Raw genomic sequence first — 22795 nt, 5'->3', positions numbered from 1 at the left:
TTCGCATAAATTCAATTATGTTCAAAAATTTTTCAAAATTCTCGTCAAAATTACAATTATCTTTATACATAATAAAATTCTTGGCAAAATTTCAATTATTTTCAAAAATTTTCCTCATTTCAATTATTTTTAATATCTACTATTTTAAAATAATTTTCCAATAGAATTCAATTACTTACCAATTTTTTTTTATAAATTTCTTCAAACCAAATCAATTATTTTTAATTTTCTAATGAAGTTTCTCGAAAGAATTGAAATATATTCAGATAATTGAAAAAAATAGTTCTGAGAAATTCAATTATTTCGAAAAATTTAAATATAATTCTTTTAAAAATTGTATTATTTAAAAAAATGTTAACAAAATTTTTTACAAGATTTAGTTAATAAAATTGGAATTTTAATAAAATATGTTTTGAAAAATCTTCGAATCAATTCAATTATTTTCGTAAAAATTAAAATTCTTCAAAGAGAATTCAAATTAATTAAATCTTCAAATTAATTATTTAAGAAATTTTAATAAATTTCTTTTCAAAAATAAACATTTTCAAAGGAATTAAATTATTTTAAAAAAAAATTTTTTTTTATTCCTTGTCAGATTTGAATTATTTTCAATTTTTTAATGAAATTTCTCGATAAAATTTAATTATTTTCAAAAAGTTTTAAAAAATTCTGAGAAATTCAATAATTTATAAAAATTGGAATAAAATTCTTCACAAGAAATTAATTATTTTAATAAATAATAATATTTTTCTCCAGAATTCAATTATTTTCACAGATAAATTTTTTCATAAGAATTTTTTTTTAAATTTTTCATATAAATTTTAATAAAATTTGTTGCAAGAATTCAATTACTTTCTCATCTTAAATTTATTATATAAAACATGAAGGTTAAAATCGGATTTCTTCATGTTTTTTATAATAATATTCTCATAAATTATTAAATTTTAAAAGGTTTGAATTTGAAAATCTTAATTCCTATAGAAAAATAATAATGATTAAATATTTATTTAAAAAAGAAGTTATTAACGTTTTCGAATAATTTTACAATTAAAGAAATTCGTAAATAAATAAAATAGAACATTTTTTTGAGTATTTAATAATTTTTGGAGTGAATCAGAATATTCTTCATAGTCAGGGGAAAAGTTAAAATTTTGTCTGGAAATCAGGGAAAAGTCAAGAAAAAACAAAATTAAATTTTTGTGGCAACCCTGAAAAAACAGTCAAAAAATAATTTTTTTTAGACAAAACGGAAGATTTTTTTAGTAAAATTTAGAAATTTTCCAAAAAAAAACGTCAAACAAGGTATTTTATCAAAAAAAATAATAAATAAAATATAGACAAAAAATAAATAAAAATAATAAAATAAAAAAATGAATAATGAATGAAAACATCGTTTATTAATGAAAATTGTATAAGCTCGATTTTTTATGAACTAAAATGTGTAAATTAAAAACAGAGTGTTTGAAAAATGATCTTAATTTAATATAATTTTGACAGGTATTCGGAGGAAAATTTAATTTTAATGATATGGATGACAAACCTCGTCAAAATTTTGATTGCTTCTGGCAAAGTCTTCTAACAGTATTTCAGGTATTTATCAGCTCTATTAACATTTAAAAATTATATTTCAAAACAAATAGTTTTTTTTACTTTCATTTTTTCGGCGAGAAAAAAATTTGCATTTTAATATAATAATTAAAAAAAATGTAAATAATTTGTTTCAGATTTTAACCGGCGAAGACTGGAATACTGTTATGTATACAGGAATTTTAGCTTATGGTGGAGTTGCCAGTACAGGTGTAATTGCATGCGCGTACTTCATTATTCTCTTCATCTGCGGTAATTGTATCCTTTTTTAGAACCGAAAAAAGCACAATTTTCACCATTTTTATGGGAAATAATTTAATTTTTTAATTTTAATATAACTTTTTTTATTAATTTCAATAACTATTCTTATTATGTATAATTTTAATAACTACTGTTATTAACTCTAATAACTTTTATTATTAACTCTAATAACTTTTGTTTTAAATGAAAATTTTTTAATTAAACTAAAAATTTTCTCTCTATTAATAAGTTGGCTTCGAAATAAAAATATTTGAATAGTAATAATTATACATTACTTTAATGAACAATTGAAATTTTTTTTTTGAATAAAGAGTAATATCTATAAAAAGTTTAAATTCTAGACGAAACTCGGAGCAAAAAGGAGGAAAAAAAGTACATTGTTAATGTTTTATTTTGCATTTAATTGCTAGTATTTTTTCATCACTGATTATAATTCTAATGAGTGTTCTAGTTTTGCATTTTTCATAAAAAAAGAGGGAAAAAAATGTTTTTTTTTACCCTGTTTCCTTGTATTCAAATGACGACTATCGTATTCACAAGAGAGAAAGAGAAATAGAGAGATAAGTAACTCAAACTGAATAGCATTGTACTTTTATTGATATATACATACAACTAGTAGGTAGGTCACACGTGTATAGGATTCGTGTGAATTTAATGTGTTTTGTTGGATGCGACGCTATATAATGACATTTGAAGCTCTTATGAATTAATTAGAAATTCCTCATCATTCAATTTTCAGGAGTCTTCCTTTTTCTTCATCTTCCTCTCGCGCTTTGTTCGATTCTCAACTTTTTTTTTATTTCTTATTTCCGTATTTATTAAATTATTAATTTTTTTTAATAATTCTATTATTAATTGATTTTTGATAATTAAATTACTAATTTAATTTTAGTAATTAAGGTACTAATTTATTATCGATAATTAAATGAATAATTAAATTTTTTAAATTAATTTGTATCGGTTTGTTTAAAATTTGTTAAAATTATTTACTACTAGCAAATAATAATAATATTAATAATATTATTATGCAAATTCCAAAATTTTTTATTTTCAAATTTAATTTTTTGAATAATTTCATAATAACATTTTTTTAAAATCACTTATTAATTACATAATTAATTATTATTGTGTATATTTTCAAAAATTTTAATGTAATTCTTTGCAACAATTCAATTATTTTTAAAAATAAAAAATAATAAAAATTTAAATTTAATACTAATTTATTTTTAATAATTAAATTTGTCAAATTAATTTGTGTCGATTTGTTTTAAATTGTTATTTATTTATTTTAGATTCATTGGTTAATTTTGCAGCCTTGTTGCAGTGACATTTCTCGCAGTGTTATTTTTAGTTTTCCTTAATTCCGCAAAAAAAAAAAAAAAATCAGATATACTTCTCAATGTTTTCTTGGCCATTGCGGTGGACAATCTTGCGGATGCTGAATCCTTAACAGCAATCGAGAAAGAGGCCGAGGAGGAGGTGAGTTTCTCTTGAATTTTTTAATACAAGGAGATCAATCAATTATCTATAATATATCAGCCAGAAATTCGTCCCGAGTGGTCAATAAATATTTTTTCATCTTCACTTTTTTCGTTTGTTTGTTTGCTTTATACAATATGAACAGAAAAATTTATTAGACTTTTGTTCATTTTGCACTTCGTTCTTTATTATCGTTTCTGAAAAACATTTTTTTTTTCTTTTTTGACATTCGTTCCTAATTGAATTACATTTCATGGAAATAGAACGTTTTTGACATATTTTTAAAATAAAAATCATCCAATTTCGTTGAATAGTAAAATAGGGGAAATCGTTTGAGAAAAAAAATATTGCTTTTAAATGTTGAGAAAAAATTTTTTTTTCTGGAAAAATAAAAAGATTAGAAAAAAATAAAAGATTAAAAGAAATTTAGTGAAATAGAAGATTATGTATGAAAATTCGTTTCAATTTCTTTTTTTTTTGTATGGGAGCTTTGATTAGAAAATATATTTTTACTGTATTCATTAGATAATCAAGTGAAAAAGAAACACATTTTTATACAATAAAAGTGGTCAGAAAATAGGTAATTCCCTTTAGTGTTTACTGTGACCGAGTTCGATAATAGGGTCATGCTTGATACATTGCATTCCAAGAGGAATTTTAAGTTGTGTAGTATGATAAATAGTTATAAATATTAATGAATGTATAAATATATTTCAATTATGAATTCAAAATTAAATTAAATTGTTATAAATTTATTAATTAAATTGAAAATCTTTTGTTTGTTTGTCAAAAGGCGGAGAAACATAAATCTCGTAGTCCATCACCAGAGCACGATGAAATTAGTGGCGATCCTGGTGATGATGGAGGTGATATTACCGAAGGTGAAGATGATGGTGGTGAAACGAGTCTTGAGCAGGATCCTAATGAAACCATGGACGATTACGAGGCGGCTCTAGACACTGAAAAGTAAATACGAATTTTAACATTTACAATAAAATTAGAAAATATATATATATATTTTGATGAGTAAATTAATAAGTTAGTTTGTCTTTACGAGAGAAAAAGTTTATTTAAACCAAATATAATTTACTGGAGTTAAATAAAAGTATATTTGTCTCTGAGTCTAATAAATTATTTATCTGTTTCAAATAAATTTCTTTGGGCGAAAATAAAGTCTTATTTGAACCAAATAAAATGTAGTTGAAACAAATAAAATTTTATTTCTTTGTATTATTTATTTGATTTAAAGAAATTTTATTTGGCGCAAATAAATTTTTTTGGTCGAAGATAAAATTTTATCTGAACCAAATCTTGTTTTGAAGCAAATAAAATTTATTTGTACCAAATAAAAAGTTTAGTTGGCTCTGAGGGAAAGAAATCTTTTTCCTGACTGCACTACTTAGATAAAATTGAAATATAATGAATAACATAATCATAAATTAACAAAATAAATTTTAAATCTGCTAAGATGAATATAATGAATATTAAAAAAATTTTAATTTCTTTTAATTTAAAGAATTAATTTAGCACGAAGCTGCAAAAAAATGAGTGGTTAAAAATAATATTATTTCTAGTTCCGAGAAAGGTGATGACATGAACAGCAGAGGCAAAGTTCGTTTAAACATTGACTCTGACGAGGAAGATCTTGATGCTGAAGATGAGGAAGACGATCAAACTGAAATGCATGGTGAGAGATTCTAAATATTTAATTAAAATATTTTTACTTTATAAACTAGTAAATGTTACACTCGAAACGCGATATTCAATTTATTATTATTATTATTGTGAGAATTACAAAATTTATTTTCAATTATCAATTTTAATTTTTAAATTATTTTAGATTTCAAACATTAAAAGAGTTCATTTATTAACTAATTAAATATTAATATCTATTATTTTCAAAACTTTTGATAAAATTCTTCTCAAGAGTTCAATTATTTTTATAAATAAAAATATTTAATTATTTTTAAAAATAATAATATTCTTCCAAAGAAATTTAATTATTTTCAAAAATTTTAATAAAATTTTTCACATAAATTCAATTATTTTCCTAAATAATAAAATTCTTCGCTGAAATTCAATTATTTATAACAATAGGTACAATTTTACAATAAAATTTCTTTCAAGAATTTAATTATTTTTAAAAATTTTAATAAAATTATTTCTAAAAATTTAATTACTTTGAAAAATTTTGATAAAATTCTTTCTAAAAATTCAATTATTTTCCGTAAATAATAAAATTCTTCGAAAGAATTCAATTATAATTAAAAGTTTTGATAAAATCCTATCCAGTAATTCAATTATTTTCAAAAATTTTAATAAAATTTTTCACAAGAATTCAATTATTTTCCTAAATAATAAAATTCTTCGCTGAAATTCAATTATTTATAATAATAGGTACAATTTTACAATAAAATTTCTTTCATAAATTTAAATAAAATCCTTCGTAGAAATTAACCACTTTGAAAAATTTTGATAAAATTCTTTCTAAAAATTCAATTATTTTCTGAAAATAATAAAATTCTTCGAAAGAATTCAATTATAATTAAGTTTTGATAAAATCCTATCCAATAATTCAATTATTTTCCATAAATAATAAAATTCTTAGTAGAAATTCAATTATTTTCAAAAATTTTAATAAAATTTTTTTCACAAGAATTCAATTTTTTTCCTAAATAATAAATTTCTTCGATGGAATTCAATTATATTTAATAATAAAATTTCTTTCAAGAATTCAATTATTTTCAAAAATTTAAAAAAAATTCTTCGCAGAAATTTAACCACTTTGAAAAATTTTGATAAAATTCTTTCTAAAAATTCAATTATTTTCCGAAAATAATAAAATTTTTCGAAAGAATTCAATTATAATTAAAAGTTTTGATAAAATCCTATCCAGTAATTCAATTATTTTCCATAAATTATATAATTCTTAGTAGAAATTCAATTATTTTCAAAAATTTTAATAAAGTTCTTGGAAAGAATTTCAATTTTTTTCAAAAATTTTAATAAAATTCTTTTTCAAGAATTGAATTATTTTAGATTATTATGGAAAATAAAGTAATTTCTAAATTTTTAAATTTCTTAACTTTTGATCAATAAAATTCAAATTTTAAAATAAATGAAATTCTACTTTAATGTTTTAAAGATTTTAATAATAACAAAAATTGCTTAAACAAAATTGTTTCTAATTAAATAAGAAAATAATTATTTTTTCATTTATATAATTGAATTTTTTATTTTAATAAATAGAAGAATTTAAAATAAAAATCTGTTTTAAAAAAAGGGTAATTAACAAAAAAGTTTTAGGTAACAAAAAGGTAAATATTTAATAAAGACTTTTTTATTTTTTAAATATTTAATTTTGACAGAAAAGTGGAAACATTTAATCGATTATTGTGTCTTAAGTGAGTTCTTATTTATTAATAACAAGATCAATTGAGAATATTTCTGATACTATTAATTTCATTAGAAAATGTTATAGCTGTCTGTTATTGAAGTCTGTAAATACTGAAAAAAAATTCTATATAATATTCATTAATAGATTTATTCATTTATCGACGGATCTAATTAATTAATTATTAATAAACTATTGTCTGAATTATTTCAACTTCCGTTGATACATACATATATCGCAATTTATGAATTTTTTATTCTTTCATTCGGTCGATGTCGTGTAATTAACTTTATAATTATAGAAAATCAGGGTTTAAGTGAAAATTTCTTTCTCTTTCTTGAGAGTCTTGACTGTAATATTCTATATTATTAAAAAATTAACATTTTTGTGAAAAATCAGTATTTAAAAAAATAAAATTAGTTAACAAATTAAATTATAAAAAAAAATGCGAGAAAAATTATAGTTAGTATTTCAATTGTTCTCGTTCTAATTATAATAATTATTTTTATTCTTTTCATTCAACTGTGTTTTAGTCGACAATTTAATTCATTTCGAATGATTGATCTCAGATTTTGCTAATGATGAAGCGATTATTTTATTGAGGAAGAGTATAAAAATATTAAAAGATTTAAGAGAGTGATAAAAACGAGTGTTAAAATTTAAATATTAATTTTTACTATTATTCCGTATTTAAATTTTTTCTTTCTTTTGAAAATAATATATGCGGGAAGCTGAATTTCTTGGTGGATGTGCACACACAAAATGTACCTCACACTCTGCAGAGGTTAAATCGATCTCGACGTTAATTAAGAATCGCAACCGAAGCGTGAGTAGGTGACCGCACCCTGGACGGTCCCGTAATGTTAATTAAGAATCATACTCGAAAAAAAATACAAACAACAAGTATTAATCAAATATTCTCATTTGTATTTATGTACATACTGTGTGTTTATACAATTATCGAGAAAACTTTTTATGGAAATTGTTTATAAATTCTTTTAAAACTCAGGAAATTCATTTAGCTTCCGGAAACACAGAGCAGTACTTGAGGATATTAATCTACGAGCAGTGATATTTACTGAGAGATCAACGCAAACCTTTAATAAAGTTTCGCTTGAAATCGCATTTGACCAAGAGAAAATAAAATTCTACTTTTTCTAGATGGAATCGATGGAGAAGTGTCTGCGAGGCCAAGACGAATGTCTGAATTTAACATGGCAACTAAGACTCAACCAATTCCTCCCGGCAGTGCTTTCTTCATTTTTTCACAAAAGAGCAGGTAAATTTTTTAATTTATTTCTTTGGAAATATTTATTTTTGAAACTTTCGAATTTATTTCTGAAATGTTTGAAATATTTAAAATAGATTTTATTAATAATTTTTTTTTCTATTTGTAAATTCCAAATTGAAAATTTTCCATTTTGGAAGAAAATGAAGAAATAGAAAATCGAATTTTAATGAAAGAAAATTAATTATTGGTTGAAAATTAAAATGAGTGTTAAAAATTCATTTCAGGTTTCGTATCTTCTGTCATTGGGTTTGCAATCACAGTTATTTTGGTAATATAATTCTCGTCTGCATTATGATTTCGTCGGCGATGCTGGCTGCCGAGGATCCTTTGAAATCAACGTCACCAAGAAATTTGGTCCTCAATTATTTTGATTACTTCTTCACCAGTGTGTTCACAATTGAAATTTGCTTGAAAATGATTTCCTATGGAGCTTTCATACACGACGGCGCTTTCTGCAGATCGGCCTTCAATCTTCTCGATCTTCTCGTCGTCTGTGTTTCTCTCATTTCTATAGTTTACAGGTATTTTTCAATTAATAATAGCTTATATTTGAAAATTAGTATTTTTAGTTTTTTTAATTAGTATTTCAAAATTTAACTTCAATTAATTTAATTTCACACAAAAAAATTTACGATAATTTGATAATATAAAATTTATAAAATTTAAGTAATTAGTAATTTAGTAACTTATAAAACTATTTAACGCGCAAAATATTGTATTTCATTTTATTATTATTAATATTATGCAAATTAAAAAAATTTGATATTTTCAAATATTAATTTCAATTTTTGAATAATTACAGATTTAAAATTAAAAAAATACAATTATTACTATTTTACTAATTAATTATTATTATTTATTGCTTTCAAAAACTGTAAAATATAATTCTTCGCAGGAATTCAATTATTTTCAATAGAATTTCAATAAAATTGCTCAAAAGAATTCAATTATTTTTTTAAATTTGATAAAATTCTTCGCAAAAATTCAATTATTTAAAAAAATTTTGATTCAATTCTTTATGAGAATTAAAATATTTTCAATACAAATTTTAATTGAATTACTCGAAAAAATTCAATTATTTTCGAAAATATTACTTAAATTCTTAGCAAGATTTCAATTATTTTCATAATTTATAAAATTTTTTGAAAATAAATATTTATTTATTTTAAAGAATTTGAATAAAATTCTTCGCAAGAATTTAATTATTTTCAAAAACTGTGATTCAATTCTTTATGAGAATTGAAATATTTTCAATACAATTTTAATTGAATTACTCGAAAAAATCCAATTATTGTCGAAAATATTAATTAAATTCTTAGCAAGGTTTCAATTATTTTAATAACATATAAAATGTTTCGCAGTAATTTAATTATTTTAAAGAATTTTAATAAAATTCTTCGCAGAAATTTAATTATTCAATAAAATTTTGACAACATTATTTATGAGAATTGATTTATTTTCATAATTAATAAAATTCGTCGCGGGAATTTAATTATTTTAATGAATTTAAATGAAATTCTTTCAAAAAATTTTATTATTTTGAAAAATTTCCTAAATAATAAAATTCGCTTATGTTTAATAAAATTTTAGTAAAATCATACAAAGATTTCAATTATTTGCATAATTAATAATATTTCTCGAAAGATTCAATTATTAAAAAAAAATTGTAATAAAATTCTTTAAATGAATTCAATTATTTTCCTAAATGATAAAAATCTTTGCAAGAATTGAGATATTTTTCTAAACAATAAAATTATTCTCAGAAATTACATTATTTTTAACCTACAATTTTAATAAATTTCTTCCCAAGAATTCATTTATTTTTATAAATAAAAACATTCTTCTCAGGAATTCAATTATTTTTAAAAATAAAAAAATTCTTCGTAGAAATTGAATTATTTTCATCATTAATAAATTATCTAAACAAATTCAATTATTTTCAAAAATTTTTCACAAGAATTCAATTATTTTCCTAAATAATAAATATCTTCGCAAGAATTGAGATATTTTTCTAAATAATAAAATTATTCGCAGGAATAATTCAATTATTTTTAATACAATTTTAGTAAAATTTCTCGAAAGAACTCAATTATAATTAAAGATTTTGATAAAATTCTTTCTATTTCTTTTATAATACAATTATTTCAGATTCAAAATTATAAAAGAAATAAATAAGAAATATTATAAAAGAAATATTTTAAATTGAAAACAATATTTGGTTTAATTGATTTTTGGTATTTTTTAATCTTCAAAGAATTAATTTAGAATTTAATTAATTAAAAAAATTTTAAACATCAAATGGAAAAATTATCAAAAAAATTAGGAAGCAAACAAAAATAACAAAGTTCAAACTACATACTAACAAATAACAGGATCACAACGATTATTATTAATATAAATTTAGTACATTTTTATTATTTTTTCATTTTAATTTATTAATTATTTTTCCCCAGTTCCGGTGCGATATCATTTGTGAAAATCCTGAGGGTACTACGAGTTTTGAGGCCATTGCGAGCAATAAATCGCGCCAAAGGCTTGAAGGTATTTATCTTTTCTTTTACTTCTTCTTTTTCTAAATCTTCAACTTTATACAAACTTGACAAAATTCAAACTTCTAGAAGAGCAAAAAGAAAAAAAAAAACTCCAAAACGAATTTAGGTCATGACATCAATTTCTTTTCACATTACTTTCCACTTTTGATATTAGAATATTAATTTGCAAAAAGAAAAAAGTTTTTCATTTAGAATGCAAATTGCAAAAAAAAATTTTGATAATCTTCTATTTTCATTAACTGACGATCAATTTTTATATCCCCAAGTTCTTCATGAAAAAAAATGAAGTTCTAAATAAAAATTGAGGAAATTAGATGAACGAATCGTGATAATTAGGATAAAATTATTAAATAGAACAAATTTTCTAATTTAATAAAAATTAAAACTTTTTTTTTTAAATTGTGTAATAAATTTTTTTTAAATATTTTTTTAATAATTTTTTTAACTAATTATGTACCTATGTTACTATGTATATTAATAATTGATGAGGAATTTAATAAAAAGTTGAACAAATAATTAAGAAATGATGAACTAAAAAAATAAGAGAGAGAAAGAGAATATAAGCAGAACTGGTCTTTTTGGAAAAAAAAATGACAAATTGGAAAATATGAAATTTAAAAATAATTAATGTTGAAACCTAGCACGTAGTTCAGTGCGTCATCGTAGCGGTAAAGACTATCGGAAATATAGTCCTCGTCACCAGCCTCCTGCAGTTCGTGTTCGCCGTCATTGGCGTTCAGCTCTTTAAGGTAGGATTCCAGGTCCTTGAACGGTCCTGACTTCCTTGGACTTTTAATAGTTCATTATATAGAGTGTCGTATTTTACCCATTCCAACCAAATACTTATATATTATACAAAAAAAAACCAAAAAGTTTTTCTCTTTTATTTTTCATTTTTTAAACGTTGCCGACAATAAACGACCGTCATATTTTCATAATGCAATTTATTACCAACAATAATCACCAAACAATTTAATTATTAAAATTCACTGTATAATCATCACCCCACCACAAAAAAAGCCACCTCTGTTTGCTCAACACTGTTTGATATTTATTAAAAATTTTACATTCGTTTTTTTCTTGATTTTGCCAATTTTGCTGATTTTTTTATTAATTTAGTTTTCAATTTTTTTTCAATCTTTTTAAAAATCTTGAATTTTTATAAATAAATTTAAAATACAGAAAAATACATTTAAATTCTTATAAATAATAACAGTTTTTGAGTTTTTGGTTTTTAAAATACAAAATACAAAAATTATTAAACTGAATGGATTTCTAATTGAAATTTGAAATAACTTTAAATACTTAAAATTTTCGTACTTTGGATTTTTTAAAATTCTAATCACCGTTTTATTCGTTTTTTATTCAAAAACACACAAGAATAATAATTAGACAAATTTTTTATCGATTGTCCTTTTGTTTGGAAATTTTACTAAACTACCTTTTTTTGTAGCTTTTTACTAATTAATAATTTTTTAATTTTTTTTTTAAATTTTACTAATTGATAATTTTTTTTATTTTTATTTTTAATTTTACTAATTTTGATAATTCCAATTTATAATTTTTGATTTTGAGTTTGTCATTAGTTTCAAAATAATAATAATAATAATTAAAAGCGAGCCTTCAGGAATAAAAAAGATTAAATTAAATTAATTAAATTAAATAAAATAAATATCAAAAAGCTTGAGCGCCATGACGGCTTTGTTTTTTGTTGTCAATGCACCTTTGGGTTACCCTTTTTTTTTTTTTTTTTTTTTTTTTCTTTTGTCGAAAGCTGTTTTGCGAATGGGTTTCTTGTCTTGCCCCTCTCCCTGACCATTAAAACACAAATATTATTAATATTTCCACTAACTTGAAAGTTTTTCTCTCATAAATCCTTATTTTTCAAATATTTTTATCATGTTTCTCGCACAATTTTTTATTATATATATATTTATAACTCACTCAATAGACGCCAATATATTGTATTTGTCCAAAAAAAAAAAAATTACTAACATGCACTTAAAAATTTTTATGTATACAAAAAAATCGTCTGTCTTATTTTTGTAAACGTTGCTTTCATTTTGTAAAAAAAAATTAATATTGTTTATAAATTTAAAAAAATACTTTTTAAGTATTTAATGCTTTTTAAATATTTAATACGTTCTAAGTATTTAATACTCTTTAAGTATTTAATAATTTTGAACTATTTAATACTTTTTAAGTACTTTGAAAATTTTGATTATTCTAATAATTAATCCTCAAATTTTGAGGTGGTATTTTCTCGAATTTTTTTTTTTTGAACTTATTGTGAAATTTTGAAGATTAGGTATACAATCTTTTCAAGAAAAGTGGGTCAATTTAAAATAATGATTGAAAATGAACGAAATGAATTATTATTTCGAGAGCGATCGGAGGAGAGGAGACAGAAAACCAATTCGCAGTAAAATCAGTCGAAATTAATCTCCTGAAATGGGCGGATAGAATAGAGAATTGAGAAAATTGTTTATTATAAATTGAGAAGATTATTTAATTCATAAATATTTTATTTATTAAAATATTATAAATGCTCAATCATTTGAATATTCGTCTGAATAAATAATTGAGTATCATGATAAATAATACTTTTAGATAATATTTTCTTATTTTAATAATAATATTTTTCTTTAACACTGAAAAAAAAATTTTGTCTCATATTTATTTATTTTTATTTATTTTTGTAGTGGAATAATTTATTTATTAAAAAATATGTTACTTGACTGTTATTGAACATATTTTTGTTTGAATCAAATGATTTTTATTTTTAATGAATAAAATAAAATTGAATGAAAAATAATTTTAGTACTTACAATAAATATTTATTTTTAATTGACGTCGGAGATGAATTATTTTATGGAAATAAATATTTATTATCATCAATAAATCAAGTATCGTATTATTTTTAATAAAATTTAAATATTTTTTTCCGTGTATTTTCTCCTTTTTTGTGTTTAGAGAACAAAATTTATATTTCGAAGAAGAAAAATTTATATTTGGAGAAAAAGTAAAATTTGTTTATTTAGAGAAAAAGAAAAATTTGTTTATTTGGAAAAACAGTAAAATTTGTTTATTTGAAGAAACAGTAAAATTTATTTATTTTGGAAGAAACATAAAATTAGTTAATTTCGAGAAAAAAAAATTTTTTATTTAGAGAAAACCATAAATTTGTTAATTTCGAGAAATAAAATTTTGTTTATTTAGAGAAGACACATTTTTTTATTCAGAGAAAAAGAAAAAAATTTCATATTTGATGAAAAAGGAAAATTTCTTTATTTAGGGAAAAAGAAAAATATTTTTATTTAAACAAAAAGAAAATTTTATGTTTGATGAAAAGGAAAAATTTTTTTATTTAAAGAAAAAAAGTTTTTTTTACCTATTCAGAGGGAGAAAAAAGAAAAAAAAAAATTTTTTCCATTTAGCGAAAAAGAAAAGAAAAACAATTGATTTTCTTTCATTATATACAATAATTGTAGATTGTTTTACGCTTGGAAGAAGCAACTTGAAAGTACTTTAAACGTCACAACTCTCTGTTTTTCTCTGAAACAATCACACATCCCTTTTGTCACCCACATTCTCTTTGTTTCAACCACCTAGCCTGTCGCGTGTGAATGAGCTGAGAAACAAAACAAGGCTTCGTGATTGAGGCTCCTCTTCGTAGAAGGATGCCATCAGATTGCATGCTTTGCCAGCTGAGCGTTACAGTGGTGTGCTGCTATTAACAAGAGACTATTTTGACTATTACCAACTATTCTCAATTATAGTCCCATTATTTCATTAAAAAACAAAAAAAAATAGTACAGTGCGAAACGAAATTCAAAAATCATCTCTCTGTCCAGAAACATAAACGAATTTCATCTTCTTTCTGGTAATTTTTTTTTTGTTTATTTATTTTTTATATTTTTGTTTTGTTAATATGCCTGGGAAAAATGTATATTTAATTCAGAGCTAACTAGACAATTTTTTAAGTAAATTATTTTTTTTTTTGGTTCAAATCAATTTTATTCGGGTTGAATAATTTTTTTTGGGTCAAATAAATTTTATTTAGTACAAAAAAATTTAATTTGATTTAAATAAAAGTTTATTCGGTTCAAATAAATTAAACTTTTGGTACAAATGAAATTTTCGTTTGTTTAAATAAATTTAATTTGGTTCAAATAAAAATTTTATTTCCACCCACAACAATTTGGGTCCATTAAACTTTATTTGGTATAAATAAATTTTGTTGGTTCAAATAAAATTGTACTTGTTTCAAATTAAATTTTATTTAAGTCAAATTAACTTTATTTGGTTTAAATCAACTTTATTTGCTTCAAATCAAAATTTTATGTTCGCCAAAAAATTTATTTGAGTTAAATAAACTTTACTTGGATGAAATAAATTTTTTTGGTTCAAATAAAATTTTATTCGGGTCAAATAAACTTTATTTTGTTCAAATAAACTTTATTTGGTTCGAATAAACTTTATTTGGTTCAAATAAAAATTTTATTTCCATTTAAAAAATATTGTTTGAGTCGAGTAAACTTTATTTGGCTCAAATAAATTTTATTTCTTCAAATATAATTGTATTTGAGTCAAATAAACTTTATTTGGTTCGGATAAAAATTTTATTTACACTCAAAAAAGATTTATTTTAGTCGAATAAACTTTATGTGGTTAAAATAAAACTTTATTTGGTTTGAATAAACTTTATTTGATTCAAATTAAACTTTTATTTCCTCCATAAAAATTTGTTTGAGGTAAATAAACTTTACTTGGATGAAATAAATTTTTTTTGGTTCAAATTAAATTTTATTGGGATCAAATAAACTTTTTTAGGTTCAAATGAATTTTGTTGGTTCAAATAAACTTTATTTGGTTGGAATAAAAATTTTATTTCCTCCCAAAAAAAATTTGAGTACAATAAACTTTTTTGATTCAAATAAAAATTTTATTTACATTCAAAAAATTTTTTTTGAATCGAATATACTTTATTTGGTTCAAATAAATATTATTTGGTGCAAATAAACTATTTGGCTCAAGTAAAAATTTAATTTCGGCCCAAAAAAATTTACTTGATCCAATTAAAATTTTTTTTTTTTTGAAACAATTAATAAAAAGCTCAGTAGGCTCTGAGACAAATATACTTTTATTTAACTCAAATAAATTATATTTGGTTTAAATAAAATCTTTCTCTGGGTGTAAAAATTTATTTTATTAAATTTAACAAAAAAATAAAAAAAATTTTTTTAAGTCAAAAAAGAGGAGTTTAAATGAATTTGATTTACAATTTTTTTTCAATATTTTACATTTAACTATTTTTCATGGAGTAATTTCATTTATTTTTCAAAGTACGAAAAGGAAAATTGTTTTTTCCACATATACAAGAATCTCATTCGCAGACTCTTCTTTAATATTATATTTCCCATTTTAATTTATTTTTCGTTATAATATCCATTTATGGATTTCTTTTCGAAGACCACAAATATTCGAAGCAATATTTGTTCAGTACAAAAAACCAGTTCAGAAAGAAATTAATAATTCTCGCCTTTATAAATAATGTGTGTCGAACTTTTTTTCAACTACGTGTAAAGTTTTAAAAATGATTTTTTAAAATGAGGGCAAAAAAATATCTGCAAATTGTTTCAGATAGAAGAAGAAACAAAAACAGAAAAAATCCAATACGAAAAAAAAAATTTATAATATTTATATAAATAATTATATGAATATTGTTTATATAGAGTATTTTAGAAAATTATTATTTATTTTGATTGCTTCTTTTTATTTATATTATAGGGTGATAATAATTTTTGGTGATTAATAATAATATAGTCGTGTTTTATAGTTGAAATCAATGGTGTTCTAGTTAAAAGTGTGTCTTAGTTAGAACTTTATGCTCATAGAGAGGAAATGATAATTATATACATATAGTTTTTAATTCGTCGCTAGTTAGTAATTAGACTGTTGTTTTTTTTTAGAAAAAAAAAATTATTAAACACATGCAGATACACTATGTAAACGTTTCAACAAAATATCGTATAGATCAGCGTATTTTAATTATAAGTTTCCCTTATATGTATGAACAAAAAATTTTTTTTCCACCACAAAGTTTTATTATATGAAACGGAAATTTTTATAAAATGCATATTCAATTGCAATCGAAAAAAAAATTAAGCTGTTTAAAAAAGATTTTCGCTAATGAATTTAGAGTTGAATTCATTTTAAAAATTAATTTCTTCCGTCTCTGAGAAATATTTAGTGTTATATTTTTGGAAATTAATTTTTTCGTCTCTAAGAAATATTTAGTGTTACATTTTTAAAAATTCTTTTTACACCCAGAGAAATATTTATTTGAATCAAATATAATTTATTTGAGTCAAATAAAAGTCACAGAGTCCACTTAATTATTTATTTATATTAAATATAAATTTTATTTAGCAACACAAATAAAAGTTTTATTTGAACCAAATTAAATTTATTTGAACCGAAATCTTGTTTGAGTGTAAATAAAATTTTTATTTGTATCAAATAAAAAATATTTTCAACAAATAAATAATTTAGAAGACTCTGAGTCAAAATATTTTTTTCTGGGTGCAAAATATTAAAATCCCAATAGTATTTTTAATTATTTGGAAATTTATCAAAAGTTTCTTAATTTTTTCTCTAAGAAGATTTTTATTTCCAACGGAAAAAAAATAATAATTATTATCAGAGAAAAAAAATAAAGTAAAGGAAAAGTATTTGAGAAGATGACAAAGTTCGAAATAAAGAAATTCTTTTTCTAGAAAATTTACTAAATTAGTAATTGTATAAATAAAATGTTGAAAAATTGGAACCTTTAGGTGCATTGAAATAAAAAAGAAATAAATAAAGAAATAAAAAGTAACAGTGTACTGATGGGTTGGATGGATGGCGAGGGCTTAGTTCTTAAATCAGGACTCGACGAAAAAGAAAAGTAGAAAAACAAGATGAAGAAAAAAAAACAAAAACGAAGAAACCAAAGAAATAAATAAAATAATGTGTAAAATCAAGGGTAAAAGTTTTTACAAGCCAGAGTAAAAGACGAACTGAAAAGAAAATAAGGAGGAAACTAGATAAAGGAGTTCAAACTGCAGAAATATATTGTCCAACTTTCTCTTAAGTGTACCTCAAGATCCAGTAATAACTCATTCCCTAAGAGAATCTATAGAAATTTTCCTTGGAAATATTTGACACTTTTTTAAATTATAATAGAACTATTTTTTTTTTTTTTTATTTAATTGTATATTAGTTAATAATAGGAATAATTTTATTCTTTTGAGAATTTTCAATAATTTTCTTTGAGAAGATTTTTAGGAATTTTTTTATTTTTTTAATACCTAAGACTTTTTTGTATTCTTGAGAATATTTTCGATTATTTCTTTCATAATCAACTTAAATTTTTATAATTGTTTTAAAAGAAAATTTTATTTGTCGTAAAAAATTTTTTTTGAAGGAATTAAATTTCTATTTGAACAAAATAAAGTTCATTTAACTCAAATAAATTATTTAAGCGTAAATAAAATGTTTATTTAAATCAAATAAAGTTTATTGGACTCTTAATTTTTTCCGGAGCGGAAATATAATTTTTATTTTAAACAAATAAAGATTATTTGACTCGAGTAAAATTTTTATTTGAACCAAATAAAGTTTCTTTGATTCAAATCATTTTTTTTTCGAGGAAATAAATTTTTTTATTTGAACCAAATAAAGTTTATTTCATTCAAATAAATTTTTTCTGGAGCGGATTCAAATTTAATTTGACGCGAATAAAAATATTTCTCTGGGTGCAAAATTTAGAAATTTCTTTGTAAATTGTTGCTTGAATTTAATTCTCCTCATCCAAATTTTTATTTTTTGAAAATAAAATACCCAAAATTGATTGAAATTGAAGAAAATTATTTAGGCAAAGTTTTGAATAAATTTTGTTTACGTGGAAAAGAATTTTAGTAATTTTTTAAATAATAATTTTAGTAAAAGCAAAAATAAATATTTTCAAAAATTCCAAATAACAAAAAGTATAAATATAAAGAAAAAAAATGTAAAATATTCCGAAATACCGAAAAGAAAAGTGTCATAAATTTCTTTGGTAAATTTATTATATGAATTCCAAGTGTACCCGGAAAAAATTCTTAACAAGTCAGTCCTTAAACTCATAATACTCAGACCCCTGTAGGAATGGAAGAGTGCCCTTTTAATTAATGCTATGCTGTTTTTTCTTTTTCTTTTTTTTTCTTTTTTTTTCTTGTTTCTATTACTCTTATCGACCCGTGTGCACCCTGCTCTGCTCGTTCGCCCTGCTCACCTGCCCTGACCTGAACTACGTGAAGTACGTAGTCAAGTGTGTGATTGTCGCCATTAAAACGATTGGCAACATTATGTTGGTCACCTATCTCCTACAGTTCATGTTTGCTGTTATCGGGGTACAGCTGTTCAAGGTAAAGGTCCAGTTAGATGATGCTGATAATTGTACTTATACTTATCTCAAAAATTCTAAATTTCAAAAAAAAAAAAAAAAAAAAAAGAATCAAAAATACTAAAGATGCTCAAGTTTAATTCATTTTTAATTTTGGAAAAATTTATTTTAAACAATTATTAAAAAATGGACATTTTTTCTAATTGGAATTGAAACTAAAATTAATTAAAAAAACTAAATAATAAAATTAACGGACTAATTAATTAATTATTAATTAATTAATTAATTAATAGACTAGGTAATTAAATTAATTTTCTAATTAATTATTAACTGATAAATTGACCAATTAATGAAATTAATTGGTTAGTTAATTATTAACTGATTAATTGACTAACTAATTAAATTAATGTATTAATTAAATACTTGACTATTTAATTAAATTAATTGACAAATGAATTATTAATTTATTGATTGACTAATGAATTAAATTAATTAGTTACATAATTATTAATTAGTCCATTAATTTAATTAAATAGTCAATTCATTAGTATTTAACTGACCAATTAATTAAATTAACTATTTAATTAAATTAATTGGCAAATTAATTATTAATTTATTGATTGACTAATTAAATTAATTGGTTAGATAATTATTAATTGACTAATTGACTATAGTTAATTTAATTAATTGGTTAGTTAATTACTAATTCATTAATTGACTATTTAATTAAATTAATGGACTAATTAATTATTAATAGATTAATTGACTAATTAACTAATTAATTACTTTTTTGTTAACAAGTAAAATTAATTTTTTATTATAGTTAAAATTAACAATTTTTTGATTATAATCAAATGTATTTTAAAAATATAATATTAAAATTATCATAAAATTATCAATTTTCTATTATAATTAATATTTCCTTTTTTAATATTGTAACTGCAAGAAAAAAAGCTTCACTTGGAATAGCGATAAATTTCCCTAGAATAGCGAAAGTCATAACTGAAAAATATTCTTTGATTAAAAATATTTTTGTCTCTTAACTATAATTATTGTTAATTATAAAAATTGGCTAATTGAAAAACAAAAAAATTATAGCAAAATGTTTCGGATTTTTTAATATAAAATTTTAATCAAATAGTAATAATAATAATTAAACAATAATAAATAATCTAATATTAATAAAGGAAAAGAATTATAACAAAATTATTATAAAGTATAATAATAATAATAATAATAATAATAATAATAATAATAATAATAATAATAATAATAATAATAATAATAATAATAATACGAAAAAATAATAATAATATTAATTAATTAATTATAATAAATTTTTATATTATTGTTTATTATAATAAATTGTTCATAATATTTAAATCTGTTTACTGTAATTAAATATTTTTAATTAAATATATTTAGCTTCAGTAAAAAAACATCTTAATTTAAAAAAATAAACAGAGAAAATACAATAAAATAAAAAAAGCAAAAAATGGCATTTTTAAAATATAATTAAATAAGAAATAAAAATAAATATAAAATAGAATAAAAAAAGTATAAAAACAAAAATTCTCTTTATTTCTGTTAAAAGATAAATTTAAAAAATGCTGAAACTGTCTATAAAAAATCGTTTAAAATAATATTTTCTGATAAATGACAATCTTGATCATCTTTTTCAATTTTGGTTCTCATTTATATACATATGTATATAAATATTTATTTATATATGTACATGTATATATTTTTTTTCTTTGCATATTTTTTTTATTCTTTCAAAAAACCGGTAAAAGCGGAAACATGCACGTTGACATGACTAAATTTATGATTTCATATTATATATATAACGCACGAGTTGTCTACGAAGTTTTAGAAAATTTATCATACAAGTAGATTCATAATTTCTCATATTATTATGTAGAGAATATTCTGGAGAGAAAAAAAAGAGGAAAAAAGAAAACTTTTTTTGATTATAAATGACAAGTATTCTTTCTGCATTTTCATTTGTTAGTTTTTTGTATATAAATACACTTTAATAAACTTGAGAAAAGTAGAAAGAAAATGTTTTTTTTTCCTTAAGGGCATTTGAACCTTGATGACGTCACACATGCTTTGCACAATCTGTAACGTCATCAAGGTTCAAATGCCCTTAAGAAGATTAAGTTTTTTATGAGCTTATTTAAACTTTAAAGTTTACTGGTAATTTTACATGAAGCTTAAATATTATTTTTACACAAAGTTTGAAATAAGCGTGAAAACAAAAATGCTTTATGTTAGCTGATTAACTTGTAAACTAGGCACGTTTATTAATTGACTTTTTATCATAATTAATGTAAAGTGGAAAAAAGGGATTATTTAATTTTCAACTGTTTTAAATTTATAATTTTTTTGTTCTTTCATTTTTCTTTTCTTTCTTTTCTTTATTAAATTATGATTTCTGTAAATTATAATTTTTTTTAATATTACGATTTTTTTTATTAATTTTCTATTTTTTGTTAATTTCTTTTATTAATTTTCTATTTTTTGTTAATTTCTTTTATTAATTTTCTATTTTTTGTTAATTTTTTTATTAAGTTTCTATTTTTTGTTAAATTTATGATTTTTTATTAAACTGAAAAAGTTTATTTGATTCAAATAATAGTAATAAATTGTCTATTATCAAACAAATATTTACTTGAATCAAATAATTTTTATTTAAATCAAATTGTATTTGAACCAATAAATTCAGTATTTGAAGGAAATACCATTTTATTGATTTGATAAAAAATTATTTTATTCGAATAAATATTTATTTGACAATTTGAATCAAATAAATTTTTTTCCAGTGTAATTTTATGCTTTTTGTTAATTTTACATAATTTTTTTTGATAATTTTATAATTTTTGTTAACTTTATGATTTTTTTTTATCAATTTTTTACTTTTTTTAATTTTACATAATTTATTTTTGTTAAATTTGTAATTTTCTATTAAATTTATAATTTTTTGTTAATTATTATTTTCGTTTATTATTTATTTTTTGTTTTATAATTTATTTTTTGTTTTATAATTTATTTTTGTTAATTACTATCCAGAAGTTCCTTTTCGTTTTTTATGATTTTTATCAAGTACTTTAATCGTCTAATTATTTTTATAATTATATTTACATACTTTTATCACTTTATTATTTTTCTTCATTTATTTTATCAGTTTAATTATTATTCAGAATTTTTGTTTATAGCATTTTTCTTTTATCATTTTGAGTTTATCGTGGAAAAAAATATTTGTGACCTAACTACTTTTCTTCAGATTATTATATTGTATATATGGTTAATATTTATTTTCTATTTCAATTTTAATTATTTCTTCTTTTTTTTTTAATAAGGAAATATTTTTCGAAGCAATTTTTTTTAATATTATCTTGCATGTTTTTTTTGTAATGAATGAATTTTGAAAATTCTGTGGATATAAAAACTTCGGAGACATCTCAGAGAACAGCTCACTTCCGCCCTACATATTGTATCCTATATAAGCTCGTAATACTATAATCTTCATCTTTATCCTGTGTGTGCTTCCCTTAATTTTGGTGTTATAAATCAAGACAGAGTAATTTTCAAAAAAAAAAAAAAAAAAAAATGATAAATTATTAATACCAAAGAGTGCTTCCTGTTATGAATTATTCGAAGAAAAATTTTTTAATTTTGGAATAATGTTAAAATAATAATGAAAAACAAAAATAAAATAAAAAGCGACAGCTTTTTATTTTATTTTTGTTTTTCATTATTATTTAAATTTAAATTTTTTAACATTTTTATTTTTTCGTGAA

General features: G+C 20.9%; 1 protein-coding gene across 9 annotated transcripts in view; it reads left to right on the top strand.

Annotated features, from left to right (window-relative positions):
- The window catches only part of LOC122509509 (muscle calcium channel subunit alpha-1), a 149285-nt gene that overhangs the window by 98952 nt on the left and 27538 nt on the right, over window positions 1–22795 (top strand). For 7 of the 9 annotated variants that reach the window (XR_006302368.1, XM_043623640.1, XM_043623641.1 and 4 more), the window contains 9 exons: window positions 1498–1590; window positions 1725–1845; window positions 3236–3327; window positions 4121–4293; window positions 4902–5014; window positions 7883–8000; window positions 8237–8533; window positions 10466–10553; window positions 11206–11313. Coding sequence is in view for 8 of the 9 variants with exons in the window: in XM_043623640.1 (XP_043479575.1) it covers window positions 1498–1590; window positions 1725–1845; window positions 3236–3327; window positions 4121–4293; window positions 4902–5014; window positions 7883–8000; window positions 8237–8533; window positions 10466–10553; window positions 11206–11313 (1203 nt within the window). In the remaining variant the exon portion in view is untranslated. Of the gene's footprint in view, window positions 1–1497; window positions 1591–1724; window positions 1846–3235; window positions 3328–4120; window positions 4294–4901; window positions 5015–7882; window positions 8001–8236; window positions 8534–10465; window positions 10554–11205; window positions 11314–18906; window positions 19015–22795 lie in introns of all 9 variants that reach the window. The other 2 variants (XM_043623638.1, XM_043623642.1) reach the window with 2 other exon arrangements.

This window comes from Leptopilina heterotoma, unplaced genomic scaffold, assembly GCF_015476425.1.
Source record: "Leptopilina heterotoma isolate Lh14 unplaced genomic scaffold, ASM1547642v1 Lhet_60, whole genome shotgun sequence".
NCBI classification, from domain to species: domain Eukaryota; kingdom Metazoa; phylum Arthropoda; class Insecta; order Hymenoptera; family Figitidae; genus Leptopilina; species Leptopilina heterotoma.
This window is presented reverse-complemented; position numbering and strand designations above follow the sequence as displayed.